The 19,220-nt window shown below is 44.1% G+C and overlaps 2 protein-coding genes across 5 annotated transcripts in view; both read right to left on the bottom strand.

Annotated features, from left to right (window-relative positions):
- SLC1A2 (solute carrier family 1 member 2) overlaps window positions 1–8,659 on the bottom strand; it is a 98,736-nt gene extending 90,077 nt beyond the window's left edge. Inside the window, exons 1-2 of one of the 3 annotated variants that reach the window (XM_083464267.1) lie at window positions 8,537–8,659; window positions 7,333–7,628 (exon numbers count right to left, since the gene is read on the bottom strand). In XM_083464267.1, coding sequence (XP_083320393.1) covers window positions 7,333–7,349 — 17 coding nt within the window. In that variant the 5' untranslated portion in view covers window positions 7,350–7,628; window positions 8,537–8,659. Of the gene's footprint in view, window positions 1–7,332; window positions 8,090–8,536 lie in introns of those variants that run through there. The other 2 variants (XM_083464266.1, XM_083464268.1) reach the window with 2 other exon arrangements.
- A 7,679-nt stretch (window positions 8,660–16,338) lies between these two features.
- Window positions 16,339–19,220, bottom strand: part of PAMR1 (peptidase domain containing associated with muscle regeneration 1) — a 43,964-nt gene continuing 41,082 nt past the window's right edge. For both annotated transcript variants that reach the window (XM_083463760.1, XM_083463759.1), the window contains exon 12: window positions 16,339–17,760. In XM_083463760.1, coding sequence (XP_083319886.1) covers window positions 17,224–17,760 — 537 coding nt within the window. In that variant the 3' untranslated portion in view covers window positions 16,339–17,223. The remainder of the gene's footprint in view (window positions 17,761–19,220) is intronic.

The raw sequence follows: 19,220 nt of genomic DNA, 5'->3' as shown, positions 1-19,220 counted from the left end.
CAGAAAAGTGATTTCGGAACTGTCACAAATAGAAGCTGGAATGATAATGCAGAAATGAATACATGAAAAATATGGATTAACACAGTGGTAGCTCATATAGTGGCTTTTTTGGGTGGGTCACTACCAGCTTTGTTTTGTCTGAAACCCTGGAGAACTGCTACTGGTTCCGTGTCAGTGCCATTAAGCCAGATAAACCAATGGTCTGGCTGAGTATAAGGACATGTTCCTATGGACCATTGGTATGAACTTACGGTGCTCTATGACAGAGGAGAACCCATCCTTAATGGAAGCCTAGCAGAGGCTCAGATGCTGCTACTTTGGCACTATGTAGGAGGCATTGAGCAAGCTCTGAGGTCACCAGCCAACATCAAGCACTATTATTCACCCAGTGACTATGGGCAGTATCTAACAAACTTCCCGCTTGCACAATGCAACTTTCCCCCAAAGGAGATTTAGGGGAATATGGGAGCGGGGAGGTTTTGCTGGGCAAGTGGAAATCCTTGCATTGATGGAACAAGTTAATTGGATACTGCCATATGTGTGGTGCTGAAGTAGTCACTCCTCTGCCTGCAACATTCTCCTGACAACATCCATCATTAAGGGCATTGGGTCCTGCTTTCTCTTGCAGGAATGCTGAGCAATGGAAGCTGGTGGGCCACCAGCAAACTGCCATGTGAACCATTACTGGTGTGGTATTCTAAGCATTACAAGGCAGGTTTTGCCGATAGCCAAACAGAGTGAGTTTATTGGTCCACTCTTTATTGATGACATGGGCTCCATTGCATTGACCAGCTCAAGTACAAAGATTAGAAGGGGGTGGGAAGAAAGAAATCACAGTGTAATCCTGAAACTTCCTTATCCCTATGGCAATTTTATAGTGTTTCAATGTAAATGACTAAGGAGTTACATACTGCTGTTCTTCCCTCTCCCTTTTGGCCCCTTTTATACTTTACAGATCCTGGACTTAAATCCTAAATTTAGTACAAGAGTTTGGCTGGTATAAAGAGCTTGTACACAGTATCCAGAGGGAATAAATCAATGAAACCGAGTAGCAAAGCAGTTTAGGTAGAGATGCTTAAGACTTTGAAGGCATTCATTGTGTAGTATAAGGATGTGGAACTTCTATCATCCCTGACTATTAGTCATGCTTGCTGGGGCTGATGAGACTTGGAATTCAACATCATCTGGAGAATCTCAAGTTCCCCAACAAAAGGCTGTATCCAACCAAGTCAGTGCATTTATTTGTTTATTTTTTTAAATACTGAAGTGAAATAAATAAAATAAGTCAGCATAGAGACATTGAAATCGATAAATCGATAGACTTGAGCTGGTCATGTTGATGGATTTCAATGGATCTGTTCCGAGTATGACTTAGACTCAATCCACATACGTAAGATGGCATTTGCAAAGATGCCCTGTTGTTGCCAAAGGTCAGTACCACCGCCCTGTGACAGCAACCTGCTACTTTCATGAACCCATGAGCTTTGATTCCTATAAACACAGTTCAGAGGCTTACTAAGAAGCTAGAAATGGGATACAGACATGACACTGCAATGGGTGTATAATGACACCTACTCAGTAGACAGTGCCCCTCTTCTTCAGACATTACCCCTTGCTTTCAGAGGATGTGTGGAGGGAGGTGCAGGGCTGTTTCACCCTAGATGTGAACATCTCAGAACTCCACTGCCAGACCTTCACATGTTGAGTGCAAAGTCTGAAGGGGGAACTTTGAAGCGTTGTGTGGTTGGAGGCCCCCATTGCTTGGAGGAACCTGTTCCATCGGGGTCCAAATCAAAGGGAAGCAGGGCTATTCTATCACCTCTGCAGATATACCAGCTGCCTTTGGATGTATCTGAAGAAGCCATTCCACCAGACAACCCATGACAGCTGTTATAAATACTGTTACATTAATAGCTGGTGCCTGAGCTTGCTTTTTTCCCTTTACCCTTTCCCCCTCTTTTTCTTTGTGTGTCATATTGCCTTACTTACATTCGCGCCTTACTAATGATTTTGTATCCCACTCCAGGATTCCTTTGCAGCAGAAGAGCAGGACAAAAATGCTTCAAATGAAAAACATCTGAAAGTGCTTCAGAGTGCTTTCTTATTATCACAGCTGCATTTGTACACAGCAGCTCACCTTCCTGCTTAGCATTTTCAAACATGATTAACATTTTAAGAGAGAGTGTGGATTTGACATTCCATTGAATATTTTATTGTTTACAGCTAGAAGCAACAGCGCAGGTAAGTCCAATGCCTCAAATGACCATCCAGAGTGCGGCAAATGATGAAGGCTGTGACAAAGAGGCCTCTATTGTACATAGTGGGATTTATGTCTTAAGTAAATATGCACTGGACTATGCTGCACACAGATAAGCAAAGCAATGTGTATACTTGAGGACATCAATCTCACTATATGGCATAGTCATTAAGCCCTGCATGCTCCCTGTTTTGCTTTTGTGCTCAAGGTCCCATTTCTAACTATCTGAACGTGCTTCTCCATGTATCACAACATTGCTCAAGATCTCCTGTGGATAATCTCACTCTTGTCTCTGTACTAATATCCAAAGCATTTGGATGTTGCCAATTTTAGAAGTCAGTTTATAGAGGTTCAGACTCCCACTTCCCAGATCAGGTTTGCTATCATGAGTTAAACTTTGGAATACAGAAAGCTACCTTTCACAGAGTCAGACTTTTGGCTAGGGATGCAGGTGGCGCTGTGGTCTAAACCACTGAGCCTGGGCTTGCTGATCAAAAGGTAGGTGGTTCAAATCCCTGTGACGGGGTGAGCTCCTGTTGCTCGGTCCCTGCTCCTGCCCACCTAGCAGTTCGAAAGCACATCAAAGTGCAAGTAGATAAATAGGTACCGCTCTGGCGGGAAGCATTTCCGTGTCCTGCTCTGGTTTCGCCAGAAGCGGCTTAGTCATGCTGGCCACATGACCCAGAAAAATTGTCGGCGGATAAACGTCGGCTCCCTTGGCCAGTAAAGCAAGATGAGTGCCGCAACCCCAGAGTTGTTCACGACTGGACTTAACTGTCAGGGGTCCTTTACCTTTACCTTTTTAGCTCAGTATTGTCTCCAGTGCTCCAGACCTTCAGTTTAGACCTTCTACATATAGAGCGTGTGCTCAGCCACTTTCCCTTGCTCATGCCAGAAGAACAAATCCAAAACAATGGCTTCCCAGTGCCAAGATGTTCTGTTTTCATCAACACTGCTTTGTGAAGAGGGTCACCAGAATTATTTTACATACTAAAAGCTTTAAAGTTAGCACTGTCAGTATTTCTTGCACTCTATTTCTTTCTCACTTCTCTTGCTAACATTCTCTCTCTTTCTCTTGGTAAAAAGGTAAAGGACCCCTGGACGGTTACGTCCAGTGAAAGGCAACTATGGGGTTGCGGCCCCCATTTCACTTTTCAGGCCAAGGGAGCTGGTGTTTTTCCACACACAGATGAGCTATCCGGCTCATCTGGCCAGCATGACTAAACCGCTTCTGGCACAATGGAACACCGTGACGGAAACCAGAGTGCACGGAAACACCATTTACCTTCCTGCCGCAGCAGTACCTGTTTATCTACTTGCACTGGTGTGCTTTCAAACTGCTAGACTGGCAGAAGCTGGGACAGAGCAACAGGAGCTCAGCCCATCATGCAGATTCGAACCACCGACCTTCCAATCGGCAAGCCCAAGAGGCTCAGTGGTTTAGACCACAGTGCCACCCACCCACCCACACCCACCCACCCACACACACACATACAACATCAGATATATCATTCCCTGCTTCTAATGAAGTCAACTCTAGCCCATCAACACGTTTGTCAAATCAATGTTACTTTTTGAGCTGCCACAAAACTCTTTGGCAGCCAACCTAAACATATGTTTTAGGCTGTACACCCCATTAGACACAATAATACTTACTGGTACTTCTGAGTAAGCATGCATAGGATGACAATGTGGTTTGGGTTTTTTTGCAGCAATAGACTAACATGGCTACCACTCTGGAAATTGCTCAAAAAGTATAGATTACAGCTTATGGCACAGAAATATTAATATTTCTTCATCAGTGACTTTAAAGTAATACTAATATTTCCAGAGCAGTACTTATGTTAGTCTGAATTCCAAAGTCACGGACTTTGAATACCCTTGAGTAAGTGAGCTGGTTTACACTTTTGAATCACACCATCTGATGACTGCAGCCTCAAATGATGACTTGAAGATGCGAAGAGCCATTACAGAGTGAAACACAACAGGTAGAAGTTGCATATCAGTCTCATACCACTACAAACAGAATGCTTTTCAGTTTACATGTTCAACCAAGTCATCAACTATTGAGAACTCCAGGAAGGTTCATTAATGTTTATGTATAAACTGGCCCAATGTCTACATTACTTTTACAGTACTATTAAAACAGAATGAACATATGCACTTCTCTGAAGAAACTGAGAAATATAGATTGGGGGGGAGACAGAAATGAGTACTACATACTATCTATATGCAAGTATGAGTTGATTTGCTGTTGTTTAGTCGTTTAGTTGTGTCCGACTCTTTGTGACCCCATGGACCAGAGCATGCCAGGCGCTCCTGTCTTCCACTGCCTCCCGCAGTTTGGTCAAACCCATGCTGGTAGCTTCGAGAACACTATCCAACCATCTCGTCCTCTGTCGTCCCCTTCTCCTTGTGCCCTCCATCTTTCCCAACATCAGGGTCTTTTCCAGGGAGTCTTCTCTTCTCATGAGGTGGCCAAAGGAAAACCCAATGGTTGTATTGTAAGGGGTCTCAGGCAAAAGACATGTTAATATATTGGTTTTTCCAGTTTAGGGTTTTAAAAACTGATGTATGTTTATGGTATGACCTGAGGAACGTCTAATCAGAACAGCCAATGGCCAGGGAGGATGGGAACTGTAGCTGACCCAACATCTGGAGAGTTATAGGTTCACCATCCCTGAATAGTGTTTATGAGCCAGGAGCTAGATCTCCTTACTTCAGATGTCAGGTGAGCAAAGAAGGCACTTATATTCATGTTCTCCATCCAGTATATACGTGGATGATGATATTGCTGTACCTTTACAGAACTGTTATAAGAACTACTGAGATACAGAGATGAAATGCTAGGCAAATTGTAGTAAAACAACAAGAACATGTAGCTATTATTATTAAACAATCCCTAGAGGAAATGCAAACCTTTGGAAAAGCATTTCACAATGGAAACAATCTAGCCAGCATTAGGGACTCTGAACTAGGATGTCACCCAGTTCAGGAAATGGAAGTTTAGTATATTCATTGGTTAATCAATTTGTTTAATCTGCATACAAAATCAATAGCGTTGAAGAAAATATACATTGTTGGGAGATGATGCACATATGCTTCACAGTGGACATAATCTTAGGAGAAGCATCACCCCTCACCTTCCTCCTCGCATGCATAGGTGGGCTTTGCTCTTTTAATATATGACACTTGCCACCTGCTGTTTGTATAATTAATCTCACGGGTTAAACGATACAGCCGTATGTTCAGGCTCCACTGACCTCAAAAGGAAAGAGTTCAGCAGAAGCTTAAATATCTAACTGAAGTCAATGGGGACTTTGTAGCATTTAGTGCTGTAACCATCCTAAAACAAGAAGTATCTATTCTGATAGGTTGCACAGAGCATACTAGCAAATGGGTAGTTCCTCTTCCAATGAGAACTAGGTCAATGTCCACTTGCATCCCCCAACCACTACCTTTCCTTTAATCCCTCTTCATTTACCTTTGAGCAGGACGGCTGCAAAGAGGAAAATGCCAGCAGTGCTAACACAGGGCTGTGCCAACATGAGATTCGCATTCGCTGGAGTTACAACACATCATTAAGTGTGCAATTCAGTGGGGCTTACTTTTGAGTAGACACGCATAGATAGGATGGCGCTAAAAGGGCTTCGCCTTATTAATACTGGGCGGATTTCTTGGTCTGCAGAGATTTCCTATGGACCAGGGTCCCTGCACCCAGGAAAGCAGAGAGCTTGCAGCTGCAGAGTGCTTGCAGTTTTTGAACAACCTCCTGCCGGGTAACCTGTCTTGGTCCAGGTACTGCGCATATATTTCCCTTCCCACCAGGAGTGAGAACAATTGGGTGAGCGCGCGCCTTCCAGCAATGTGCAGCTGAAGCGGCAGCAGGTTGATTTAAATCCCCTTTTCGCGTTGGAAGCGCGCGCACGCCCACACCTGCAACCGACATAAACAGAGCTGCTTCTTTTTTACACCCTGTCCTCACAAGGTCCCGTCCAGAGCAGATCACGCTGATCCAAGCTGACAAGCAGCCCCGCGCGGATCAAGAGGAGATCGCCCTCCCCAGACGCCGGAGAACGCGAGACAAACCCGCGGGAGCCCCAGACATTAACTTGCAAACAAACGCGAGCAAGGCGGCCAATCGCCAGCGCCGCCCGCCGCCTGACTTGGGCCCCGGGGAAACGTTTCGCAAGAGGCGCGCTTCCAACAAGATTCCCGCGCGGCAGGAATACTACCCAGAAACTTGTGTTTGCTTGCTTCCTCCACAATACATAACTCTTGAGTAACCCGCAAAACCCCCTCCAGCGTAATATTCCGGGTTGTTTTCCCTTGTGGGCATTGCAAACGGCATTTGACGCGAGCCTCTCTCTCTTGCAAAACCCCTTAAGAATTTGGAAGCAGCAGCGAGCTCTTGCTGCTGTTTTACAAATGTTTGGTCGGCAGGACGTCCCACTCGGTTCAGTGGGACTTGCATCTTGAATATGTTTAGGATTGCGGCCGGGTTCGTGTCTATTAGGAGTAAGTCTCAAGTGCACCTAGGAGAGCAGCCTTGCAGTGCAATGCCTGCTCAGGAGTAAGTCCCATTAAGTGCAATGGGGTTTACTCTCAGGCAAGCGGATATAGGATTGCAACCCGATCCTATGATACGCCCACTCTGAACTAAGCCCCGCTTATTTTTTAATGAGGCTTGTGATGCACAGAACTGCAGGCTTGAGTTTATTATTATTATTATTATTATTATTATTATTTAAGCGGTTTGCTAGCCCTCAGCCCTTGCAAGGGTTAAAGCCAGTAGGGAAGAGGAAAAGCTCTTTCCTTCTCCCAAGGGAGACTCATATTTGAAATGCCATTCTCCAGCCTTGAGCTGCAGCTGGATGCTTCTTTCATCCTGTAGGGTCGGCGGGAAGGACGCGGAGAATCCCGCCGCCTGATAAGCCCACACGCAACAACGGAACGGAACAGCCACGCGCGAGCAAAGCAACCCACACGAGACCCAGCCCGATCTTCTCAACCCCACCCCTGCCGGCAAACCAAGGAAGGGGGAAAAGGAACAGAAAAGCCGGTTTCCTCCTCACCCTTCTGTCGATGCCATGGTCCCGCGGAAGCCCCCCTGTCTTGCCTTCCCAAGAAATCCAAGGGGTTAAACCACGCGCGGCCGCTTTCCGGGTGGGGAAACTTCTTCTTCTCCTTTTATCTTTGGGTGTCGCAGAACCCCTTTAGTTCCTGCCCTGTATAATCCTCCCGGCTCCGAAAGGCGATCATCCAAGAAGCTTGGCTGGTCTCGAGATCTAAGCCCCGACGCCGACGCCTCCTCTTGCTCCTGCTACTCGGAGGGAGGTTTCTCAACGTCTCCTTCCAGAGGCTTGAATGTCTTCAGGGTAGTAGTGGAAAGAGAGAGAGAGAGAGAGAGAATATGAAATAGGGGAGGGAGGGAGGGGGGCGAAGAGAGAAGATGGTCAATGGCAAACGACAGGCAAGGGCTCCGAGGCTGTGTGCTGGTGGGCACCTGCGCTACGATCCTTGGCTTTCTGCGCTTATCCGGAGGGCTGCCTGGCGAGGGAGTGCGGTGTGTTTGTTTGTTTGTGTGTGTGTGTGTGTGAGGGAGGGAGGGAGGCGAAGGGGGTTGTGTGTATGTGGAAGAGGCGGTGGGTGACTTCACATTGCCATGGTGTTTGTTGGCTGAGGCTGGATTGGAAGGCTTTAACGGTGGATTTGCAGTCTATCCCTCTCTATTTTAGGCGAGAGCTGACATCACCCGGTGTGGTTGCAAATCCCCCTCCCCGAGTCTCTTTATAAAGGGAGGGGGCAGCCCTCCCGGGAGGGAAGACGCGTGGATCTATAGGAATGAAGGCGATCCCGGGCTGAGATCGGCAGCTGGGGAACTCCGAGGCCGAGCACAACTCTACGCCCCCTCCCTCGCTCCCTCCTCATGCTCGCTCGCTTGCATTGCTATTATTATTTCGACGCTTTTCCTCGATGGCTTGGATTAGCTGACGGGGAGGGAGGCGTCTCCACTGTCTCACCAGCCTGCACAGATGATCGATTCTTTTGTGCTCGTTGTCTGATCCCAGTGGCAACAGCAGCAGCAAGCGTCTATCGGTTCTCCCACCACCCTGCTAACGAGGGAATATATTGCCCCCTCGTCCCTATTAGCAGCTCCGCGCCGGGCTTGCAATGCGTGTGCGGCTCTCTCCGCTCCCTCCCACACCCTTTCCGCCGTTTACCGTGGAGGTGGGGGGGCCACATGGCGCGCGCACCCCTCCCCACCCGGCCACTCACTCGCTATCAGCTCCGGAGCCTCCCGGCGGCCTGGAAGAGCTAATTGGGAAGTCGGACTAATTAGTAGTGCAAGCGCTCGCATTGCTGGAATTCTGTCGGCAAGTGACGCTTGTGATCATATTTGTAGAACGAAGACATACACAGAGAGAGAGAGACAGAGAGAGAGCATCCTCTGGGCCGGCAGAGAAGGGGTTAACCGCCCCCCGCACTCCAATGCTGTCACATTTATTGTCCTTTAAAACCTGCCTGGATATCCGATTGGAACTCGGGCGGGAGGGGGCGGGGCTACTGTACACTAATGAATTAATACTCGCGACACGAGACAAAGGGCGGCTTTACTGAACGCTGCGCAGACAGAGGAGGACAGGAAGCCAAATAAGCTTCTCAGCCAGTCAGACCGCTCTCTTTCTCTAAGTTGCCTTATAGAATTAATAGGGCTCGATACGATTCCCTATCGTTGAGGGCTGCTCTTATCCGCTAGCGTTAGGGAGATTTCCAAAGAACCAGGGAGGTTTCTGGAAACTCCAAACGGAGAGAAACTATGGGACTCTGATGCAATCCTAACATTTCTTTTAAAAGAAATCCTTCTGGAGAGATGACGGTGACTTGTGTGGAATGGATGTTGGGTAATATAAGCTTGCCTGCTTTCTTTAGCGGCTGAGCCATTGTTTCTTCTTTCCACTACTACATATCTGTTGGAAAGTCCCAAGAGGCATCTTTGGCCTGCAGCTCAATACCTCCTTACCTGGGAGTAAGCCTAAATGGACTCAATGGAACTTACTTCTCAGTAGTTATGTGTGGGGTTGCGCATGTTCCTGCAGGCAGTTCTATGAAAGTGTTGGTGTAAGCAAGGAAGGAGAACAGATCAACTCTATTTCCCATCTCCCTGCAGTTTTTCCTAGAGAAAAGGAAAGGCAACAGTATAATTTTTCTGTATTTTGTATTTAAGCAATGCAATAGCAGCAAACTTGACACCTCTCATTGGGTCTAATGTCCGATTTATATGTATGCAATCTTTTGAGGAACAGAATAATGAAATGAACAAAAGAAGGCAGGCTCACGAGATAGGATGAGATCCAACCACCACCACCTCAACAAATCCCCCACCTGCACCCTTGGCAACTAAACTTCTGTAAATCTCATTTACTCCCAGAAACCAGCTATGAAGATACACCATGTGTTAGCATCGTTTTAGCCCATTAAGAAATATGAGCAGCTTCTCTGCATCTATAAACTTCAATGACTGATAAAGAGTCAGTCCTCCAAGGCTCTGCTGACCTCTGTTGGAGATGTGGTAAATCAGTGCTAGTTGAAACAGGCAGGGGAAAGAGCTGGGGAAGAGAGGGCTTTCCTGGGAAATTGGGAGCATTTTGTGAGCTTGCTTTTCTCTTCCTCAAAACAATTTCTTCTTAATTGGCATCCTTAGTAGTCAGTAGATTTTAACTTCCTTAGAAGACGGTAAAGGAGAATATAAACTGGTATTTTTCTGAAGTGGAACACTGGCTGCTGGAGTACTTGAAATCATTGTTCTAGGGCAGGGATATCCAACTCCCAATAGACTGCGATCTACTCACAGTATAAAAAAAACTGGCAGTGAATCTATCCATTGTTGTTGAGCTTCTTTTAGGAAGCCACTGCTGTTGTTTTCACCCTTTTGGGGGGGGGCAAGAGATCTACCAGAAGCACCCCACGATCTACCAGTAGATCACAATCTACCTGTTGGCCATGCCTTTTTCTAGAGGAATACTCAAGTTGGAGTTGTACATTAGCTTTTCTTGCAGGATGAAAAGAGACGGCTGTGCTGTAATTCAAGGAAGGAGCGAAGAAGCAGTTTGGCAATATTGACCTCCTCTGTTGCTTGCTAGTGAAATGCCTCCTTTATCTCTAGCAACTTCATCTTTGCAAACTGGGTTATTTGACAAATAGTACTTAGCCTAGGAATATGCAAACACCATGTGCTGTGTGGACCCAGGTCAACTCTTACCAACATTATAGCAGTGATCTCCTCCTCTTTACTTCCTGTTTTTCTGTCCTCTCCACATCACACATGTCTAAACAGAGGTGGGAATTTGGGGGGTCCTGCAGATGTTGCTGAACATACCATCATCTCTGACTCTTGGCTTTGCTGGTTGGTGCTGATGAGAGATGCCTCCAGCTAGCTCCCTCGCCCTTTATCATTCCTAAGCCACTTCCTGACTCTAAATATTTTTGCATGCTTCATCTGATTCCTTATCAAACAGAACCTTTCCCCTTAATCTTTTCCCTTAGTTCTAAGCTTCTAATCATGAGAGGACTCCTGCACCTTCTAGACAGGAAAATTCCACTAGCTGTGGTTTCTCAACGTTTTGTAATGAAAAAAGGCACACGGGCAAAAATATTTCTCCTTCTGATCGACTCTTAAAGGTACAGGATGTCAAGCAATTTTATTTCTGTCCAGCCTGTTACATATGTGTGTGCATGCAGTATTCAAAAACAGGAGCATCAAAGTAATGCTAACACAATCAAACAACAAAAAATACTTCACTTGAGCCAGTCCACGTGCTCAGTTCCCAGAATTTCAATCCAGGAATCAAATGATGAGAGATCAGGTAAAAGCATGGGTGGATCATGCACTCAGTGGAGTGCCCCTTCAGTATCTTCCAAGGATGCAATCATATGGAGAACATTTCACATCAGTTATCATGGGCAAGTTACTTTGGAAATGTATGCTATGGTTGTAGAAATTACTGCAGAGAAGTGATAGCTGTATCTCTAGACCTCCACATTTTTGAGATATTTTCTTCCTGGGAAGGGTAGCAATGATATAAGGGTGACCATATACTGTAAATGAGGCAGTATATGGAGGTATAACCTGACATTTAGGTTTTAAGCTCTCCCTTCTGCACAATGTTTAGGTCCCAAGATGCAATATAAATATGTTCTAGTACTAATGATCACCATAGTCCTAGGGTGTGGTCAGAATATATAAATTGTTGTTGGCAATACATAAAGTTGCTATTGCAGCTGGGTCAGATGAAGGCGTCTGGTTGTGCTTCTGCAGATGCACTAAGGCATTTCTTCTCTCTGAGCTCCTCCCAGCGGTCATCCCTCCTCTGGCCACTGCTATGGACTGTCTCCAGGCATTATGGTTGTCTGCAAGGAATGATCACATGGCAGGGCTAATGTTGCCAACCTTCATGTCATGTTTGCAGACAACTTTATAATGCAGAGTACCTGAAGCCAGCTCCCTGTTGAACATGTCCCTGGGGATCCTGCCATCTTCTATTCTGTGGACATGACCAACTCCGTGTAGACAGAAATGGTACTTCTTATTTTTTTTAAAAAAAAATGATTAGCCTTGGTCACAGTACTGGCCACAAAATTTAACCAGTCATCAGTGCACTTACACGAAAATATCGGTTTTATCTCTCACTTACATGTGCTATTCTATACATGTCCGCTCAACAGATATGGTGCTCACGTATACTAAGGTTAAGGAGGCATAAGGTTGCAGTCATGATATTTTCATTAGCTTATTGATCTCCAAAAAAGGAAGTGTGAAACAAGATCAAACAGAGAGACCCAAGAGTTAGTTTTAGATGTTTGGGAGCTGTGCATTCATTCAGCGATAAAGAAATGGCACTCTGCTCTTGCTCAGAAGCATCACTTTGTTATGACTTTTGCTGTCTCGGGGCGAGAATTACCAGTTCACAGATTCTATTCAGAGTTACTATAACTATAAACAATCGTGCCTGGGAACATTTGAAGCTGGCTTATTCTGAGTCAGACTGTTGGTCTATGTATCCCAATACTATTCCATTCAAAAGCAAGGTAAGGTAAAAGTAAAGGTACCCCTGCCCGTACGGGCCAGTCTTGACAGACTCTAGGGTTGTGCGCTCATCTCACTCTAGAGGCCGGGAGCCAGCGCTGTCCGCAGACACTTCCGGGTCACGTGGCCAGCGTGACGACGCTGCTCCGGCGAACCGGCACCAGGGCAGCACACGGAAACGCCGTTTACCTTCCCGCTATAAAGCGGTACCTATTTATCTACTTGCACTTAAGGGTGCTTTTGAACTGCTAGGTGGGCAGGAGGTAGGACCGAACGACGGGAGCTCACCCTGCCGCGGGGATTCGAACCGCCAACCATGCGATCGGCAAGTGGGTTTTACCCACAGCGCCACCCGCATCCCTTTTTCTTTTTCCCTTGTCAAAAGCAAATGTTCTTAAATTTTACAGGGTTCACCCTCCCCTTTTAGTTTAACCTTGAATATATGCAAGATGGGACCTTTCAGCTTTTCTCAGAACTGTGTTGTATAGCTTGTGTGGCAAGCTAAAATTCCATCTTCTACCCAACTATTAAAGATACAGGAGTCATGTTGTCTTTTCTACTGAGCCAGCCCTCCTCACCCTTCCTCTGGCAGAGGCTGTATAAAAGCAAAACAACTTAAGAAAACCCTGAAAACTTTTTTTAAAAAAAATGAGCAGGAACTCAGGGAGGGGACATGATTTGGAATGGACAATGGGGCTTTTGGAAATTTATTGATGGAAACACAGTTTGGGAAATAATTTAGAGTAGGACAGCTGTACATAGGGAAGAGATGAAGCGTCTCATTTCTCTACTCCAAGCCATGCTCCTCTTGAAACCCCCTAAATTTTTATAATGACAATTTAGATTCTGTTTCATGCATATTTGTATAACAGAGAATCATAGAATTGGAAGGGACCCCAAGGGTTATCTAGCAGTAAGACCCCAAGTCCTATCTTAAAAGGTACGGTTAAATATAAGACACACACACAAATGAATAGCGAGATGCTAGATTTGCAGCAGGAATAACCTTAGCATGCCTTTTAGACACTTCAAATGCACTCTCTGTAGAATACTAGGTTCTACATCAAAGCCTGCTTTCATTGAAAGATTTTGTTTTATGAGCCAGCAAAAGACTCTCAAGAATCAAATCAAATTGTGCAGATCAGCAAAGGGTATGAAGCAGCTCTCTCTACACTTTGTTCAAATGGCACAATTCTTTTTCCCTTGTCAAACGCCGTTATCAATCTCAGCACTTCTCTTAAGAGGATCTAGACTTCTATCAGGGTTTTTGTAATACAATCGGGCTTTTCCCTTGCTTTGGGTTTAACTTGAACCCTGTGTCGAAATACACCCTGACCCAGCACTAAGATAATCAGGTGCATTTGACACAGCCCCTGTACTTCTAACAGCTGCATGGCAGCTTACAATGCAATTACTGAAGATAATTAAATCCTATTCTCTTTTTTCAGGGTTGGGTAATCTGTGAGCCTCTAGTTATTGTTGCTGGACTCTGACTCCCATCAGCCCCCACCAGCATGGCCAATGGTCAAGCATGATGAGACTTGTAGCCCAACATCTAATTCATCTACAATAAACAGCAAATCATCTAATCCATTAGTCCATCTACGCAGGATAGCTGCCATAATTCAAGGACTCAGGGAGATAGCCTTCCTAGCTCTGCAACCCCATATACTGGGGATTGAATTTGGAAACTTATTGCCACAAGTGCATCCTCTAAGCCAGGCATAGGCAAACTCCGGCCCTCCAGATGTTTGGGACTACAATTCCCATCATCCCTGACCACTGGTCCTGTTAGCTAGGGATGATGGGAATTGTAGTCCCAAACATCTGGAGGGCTGGAGTTTGCCTATGCCTGCTCTAAGCAATATTATCTAGTCTTTACTTTCATGAGTTGGGTTATTATACTAGTACAGTAGAGTATTTGACATAGCCTTCAATAAGATTGTTCAACACTAAACTGTGTTAAGTAAGCGAGAGTTTCTTATCTGCTTGAAGACGTACATGCAAGTGATGCAATTTCCTTTGCAATATATATGCTTTTGGAATATATATACATATTTGCACATTATTTGTGATTGGGATAACACTCGTCTGTTTCTTATGCCCTCTGTATCAACCTGCCCACCTCCCAGCCCACTGATATGCCTTAAAATAAAAGTGATTCCTACAGAAAGCAGTCCATTTTTATTGCTTGATAATTGCTGTAATAATGACAAGTGACAGCAAAATAAAACAATAACTCACTAACACCCTTTTAAAGGGGAAACCAGAAAGAGGGCAAGGAAACATAGAGCCAGATTCTGTACAATTTTACTTGGCAGTAAGTCCCACAAGTTCAATAGGACTTTCTCCCAAGTAAGCGCACATGGGATTGCTGGCTAAAGTTTCAACACTGAACATGCTTATTTGGACACAATTCCTATTGAAACCAATGAGACTTGCTTTTGAGTAAACATAGAGCAAGTGAGGCCATCAAATTGCAGTGGACCATTTAGAATCACTTGAGAGGTAGATGTCTTGGCGTACTGGAAAGAACCTATTCTGTGCTGAAGCCTTGCCACATTATTATTATTATTTATTGAATTTATACAGCAAAGGTCATCTGTCTCTGTTTTTCCTCTTGGGGAGTCACTTGCTTGAAGGCAATACAATCACTATGGTGAAAAGTATGTGAAGGAGACAAAGACACATCCCCCCATTATTTTATAAATGGAGGAGACTCCTGGATAAGCAAAGGCATGCCATAGTAAACAATTAAATTCTTTTCTCAAGCTGCTCTTCACTTCTGTGCCACTAAGGACCCACAAACACATTCAGATGAATTTCAAACATCTAAAAAATAATGTAAATGTAATATCTAACTAGAAAAGAGAACTTCTGATGTTTACTAGCAGTTAATTCCTAGCATATATGTTCTTTGTCAATAAGAACATTTTTCAGGAGTAATTTTCTGTTTGAAGTGCAGTAAATTGAAATATGAGCAGCATGTAATTGATGAGGGGAAATTAAGTAATTAAAAGCTAAAAATGGTCGTGATTCTGAAAATGCTTCTGTGTATGGAAATTGAAGAGAATGCTATTTATTTATCTATCTATTTATGTGTTTAATTTATTTAAAAAGACTTATATGCTACCCTGAAACTAATGTCTTCAGATAATCCCACTACTAATTTCCTTTCACGAGTATAAGTTTCAGACCATGTTCAGATAAGAAACACTTTAAAAATAGGATATCCAAATATGTTTTTTGTTTTCTATCGACCAGGATTGCACAGTCTTATAGTATTGGGTAACCTGCTTGGGTCTCCTGAGAACCAGTGCAAAATGATGTTCATGAGCAGTTTCTATGACTGGAAGAGGAAATGTCAACCCAACAATGAAAATAAGATGCCAGAGTACAAGCACAGGTAAGGGTTAGTCTTCAGGAGCTAGTAAGGCACTAAATACCTGAAACAGAGTCTATTTTAGAAGCACAGAACAGTGAACCCTGGTGTTTGTTGGCATATATTATTATTTCGATGATATGGACCAATCTCTTAGAATGCTGAATATGGAGGACCATAATTCAGTGGATTAGATCAAAGGTTTTCAAAATGCATTCTTGCTTGGAGGTTCTCAGGGGTTCACTGTTGAGAACATTAGCATCAGCAGGGAAACTTGCCTGAAAGATACTTTGCCCACCCCTAGTGACCCCCCCCCCCCGCAATGTGCAACCTCGAAGTGTGTTCAAGGCATCAGTCTCAGTGTTTGTGGGACAATGGCCGATTCTCCTCATGAACTGACTAGGGGTCCTGGAACTTGTCCCAGAATCCTCTTCTATCTGTAGGTGTTCAACTGCAGACACATTCAGTCAATGAGGAAGGGGATCCATCAAGACAGAACATTTGAAAAATGATAGAATTCAGTGGTCTACATTTTTATGGTTCTACCTGTCCAAAGAGAGAAAAACTATTTTTGATCAATCAGACTCAGAGGAATAAATGGTAAAGTGTTGGTTTTCAGGTTTAAAAGAAACCTTTGTTTATTTGAATGTGTAATGTACTCAGGAGGGCAAATAATACAACATAAAATACGGCAATATAGATAGCTTCTAAGTGACCATAACAAATTCATCCAACCTCCTAATTATCTCTTTCCAGCCTCATCTCTATCTCAGACTCGGATGAAAATAATTCTAATTGTTTCATTCAGGTGATCGTTACATATAGATTGAAGACCGCTACTTCTGGTCGTTGTGTTTTTTGGTACAACAACCCACCATCCATGCACGCCCTACTCCCACCAGGAGAAAAGGGGGCAGCTGAGACATGCCAACCCATCTGCTGTGTGCAGAGCCTCTGGCACAGATGAAGTGGTCTGGCTTGATAGCTAAAGGTAAAGGTAAAGAGACGCCTGACCATTAGGTCCAGTCGTGACCGACTCTGGGGTTGCGGCGCTCATCTCGCTTTATTGGCCGAGGGAGCTGGCATACAGCTTCCAGGTCATGTGGCCAGCATGACTAAACCGCTTCTGGCGAACCAGAGCAGCACACAGAAACACCGTTTACCTTCCCGCCAGAGCGGTACCTATTTATCTACTTGCACTTTGACGTGATTTCGAACTGCTAGGTTGGCAGGAGCAGGGACCGAGCAACGGGAGCTCACCCCCGTCGTGGGGAATCGAACCGCCGACCTTCTGATCGGCAAGTCCTAGGCTCTGTGGTTTAACCCACAGCACCACCCGTGTCCCTCTTGATAGCTAAACTGTATCAAATTGCTGAGACCCCTGCTTCACCAGGTGTTCCATCAATGGGGTGACATTCTAAAGTATCAGAGACTGTGAGAGAAATGAATATATTTAACATTAAAAAAAAAATTGGAGGGGAGGGTGGGGGGAGTGTTTCATTTCATGTTCTTCTCAATCCAGTCTTTGAAAGGGATGGCTCGGGTGTAGCCGGCATAGAGTTCTAGGCTGCATGTTTTATCGTAGCCCCAGCTCACTAACCCCATGAGATGCCAAGTTAACTCCGGAGATGATTTTCCTGGCAAAGCTATAGCCGCAATCCCTCCAGTCTCAGCAGGGCAGATGTTGGAAAAGGCGGTGGGGTGCTGCTTGGCGCAAAACATGCTCTCGGTGACGCTGACCTGGATGCCGTTTTCCTCATACTGCTGCTCACACAGCAGGGAGTCTACCATCTGAACAGTCCCCATGCGGAGGGTGTCATTCTTGTAGCTCGGATCAGCAACATCTGTCAGGATCTTCCAGCCAGTGATCATTATCTGCAAGTCATCCGCGGGTGGATCGATATCGCGTATGGATGCCAGGCATATGGGTTGGACACGGCTGCTGATTTTCCCTTTGTCCAGGAGTTTAATGAGAGCAATGTCGGAGTCGAGCAAGATAGGGTCATAGTTAGGGTGAACTATGATGGCTGAAATCTAGGAAAGAGCCCAGAAATAGTCAACAAATTATAACGGCTTCATTTTCAGTTCACCATTTACTTGAAATTATTATTATTATTATTATTATTATTATTATTATTATTATTATTATTATTATTATTATTACTATTATACTTTCCCCCTGAAAGGGACTCAAGGAGGCTAAAATAGAAAGAGCTAAAAAAACAAACCAGGGGAAAAGCAATCATTAAAAAATATAAATATTAATAGAATACTACTATGTGCGATCTGTTAAAGCATACAATAAAAACATTGCAGCACCAAGCCAGTTAAAACAGTCAGTTCCCAAAAATGTGTTGGAACATAATATATACAACTGGGAAATTCTGAGGTGTCTCTAGTCATTGTAAGGTGGTCCCATTGCTGCTGGTGACTCATTGTCATTATTTAGAAAGATCTTTTGGTAGATTACACTATTGAATAGGAAATCAAATGGCTATTGTTCTAACAATACTTCATTCACCAATGGAAATTAATTTGGGGAAGGCCCACATGTTTTCATTTAAACTGTAATTTCTGTAGCAAGTATTTTGTGGCAGTATTTTGTAGCAAGGTCATTTACACTGGACAGATCTGCATACATTTCACAGCTGAATGGCAGAATCCTTTGCAAACATACTGTGGAATGCTTCTCAGAGACTGGCAGGGGATGGAGGTATCACAGTATTGGAAGTGCAAAAATTCTGCATCTGCAATGACCAGGGCCAGGAGAGGGGAAGGAGAGGGAATACTCTCTAGTGCAGAACTCCCAAGTGTCTGGTCTGGATAACTAGAAGAGAATGTGTAGAGCCTTCAGACTTTTAAAAAAAGTTCTTGATGCCAACTAGAAAATTTCTTTAAAACCTTGGCAAATGAAGGTGAAGATTTTGCAATACCAGGCAATCCTAACAAGTAGAGTGATCATAGCAATGTATAGGCCCTCTGCCTACAAATGGGTTTCATGGTAACAAATAGCTGGATAGGAAATTGCCTGAGATGTTATCTTATAATACTTCAAGCTGGTAAACCTACTTGATCCAAATGACAGCTGAATAAACCTTCCAGCAGAGCTGACCAGGGACAACAAATTTACAAGTTCAGCTTTAAGCTTTCAGATTTTCACTGTTTTTTCCTCCAAAATGCAGTCAGCAAATGAAATGATGCACACAGCCAAGGGTATATTGAATGCCTACCTTACTAAATATATTTTCTAATTAGCACTGGTATTAGCTGGCACTTTTTTTAAAAAAAGCAATCTCATCTAAGATGCCAAACATTTAATGAGGAAATTGAAATATAATCACATTGTGAGAGATTAAAGAGTAGAATAGAAATATATCCCATTATATTGTATTGTACTGTATTACTATAATATTATATTATATTATATTATATTATATTATATTATATTATATTATATTATATTATATTATATTATATTATATTATATTATATTA

Source organism: Podarcis liolepis (assembly GCF_965112155.1).
Source record: "Podarcis liolepis genome assembly, chromosome: 1".
Lineage (NCBI taxonomy): Eukaryota > Metazoa > Chordata > Lepidosauria > Squamata > Lacertidae > Podarcis > Podarcis liolepis.
This window is presented reverse-complemented; position numbering and strand designations above follow the sequence as displayed.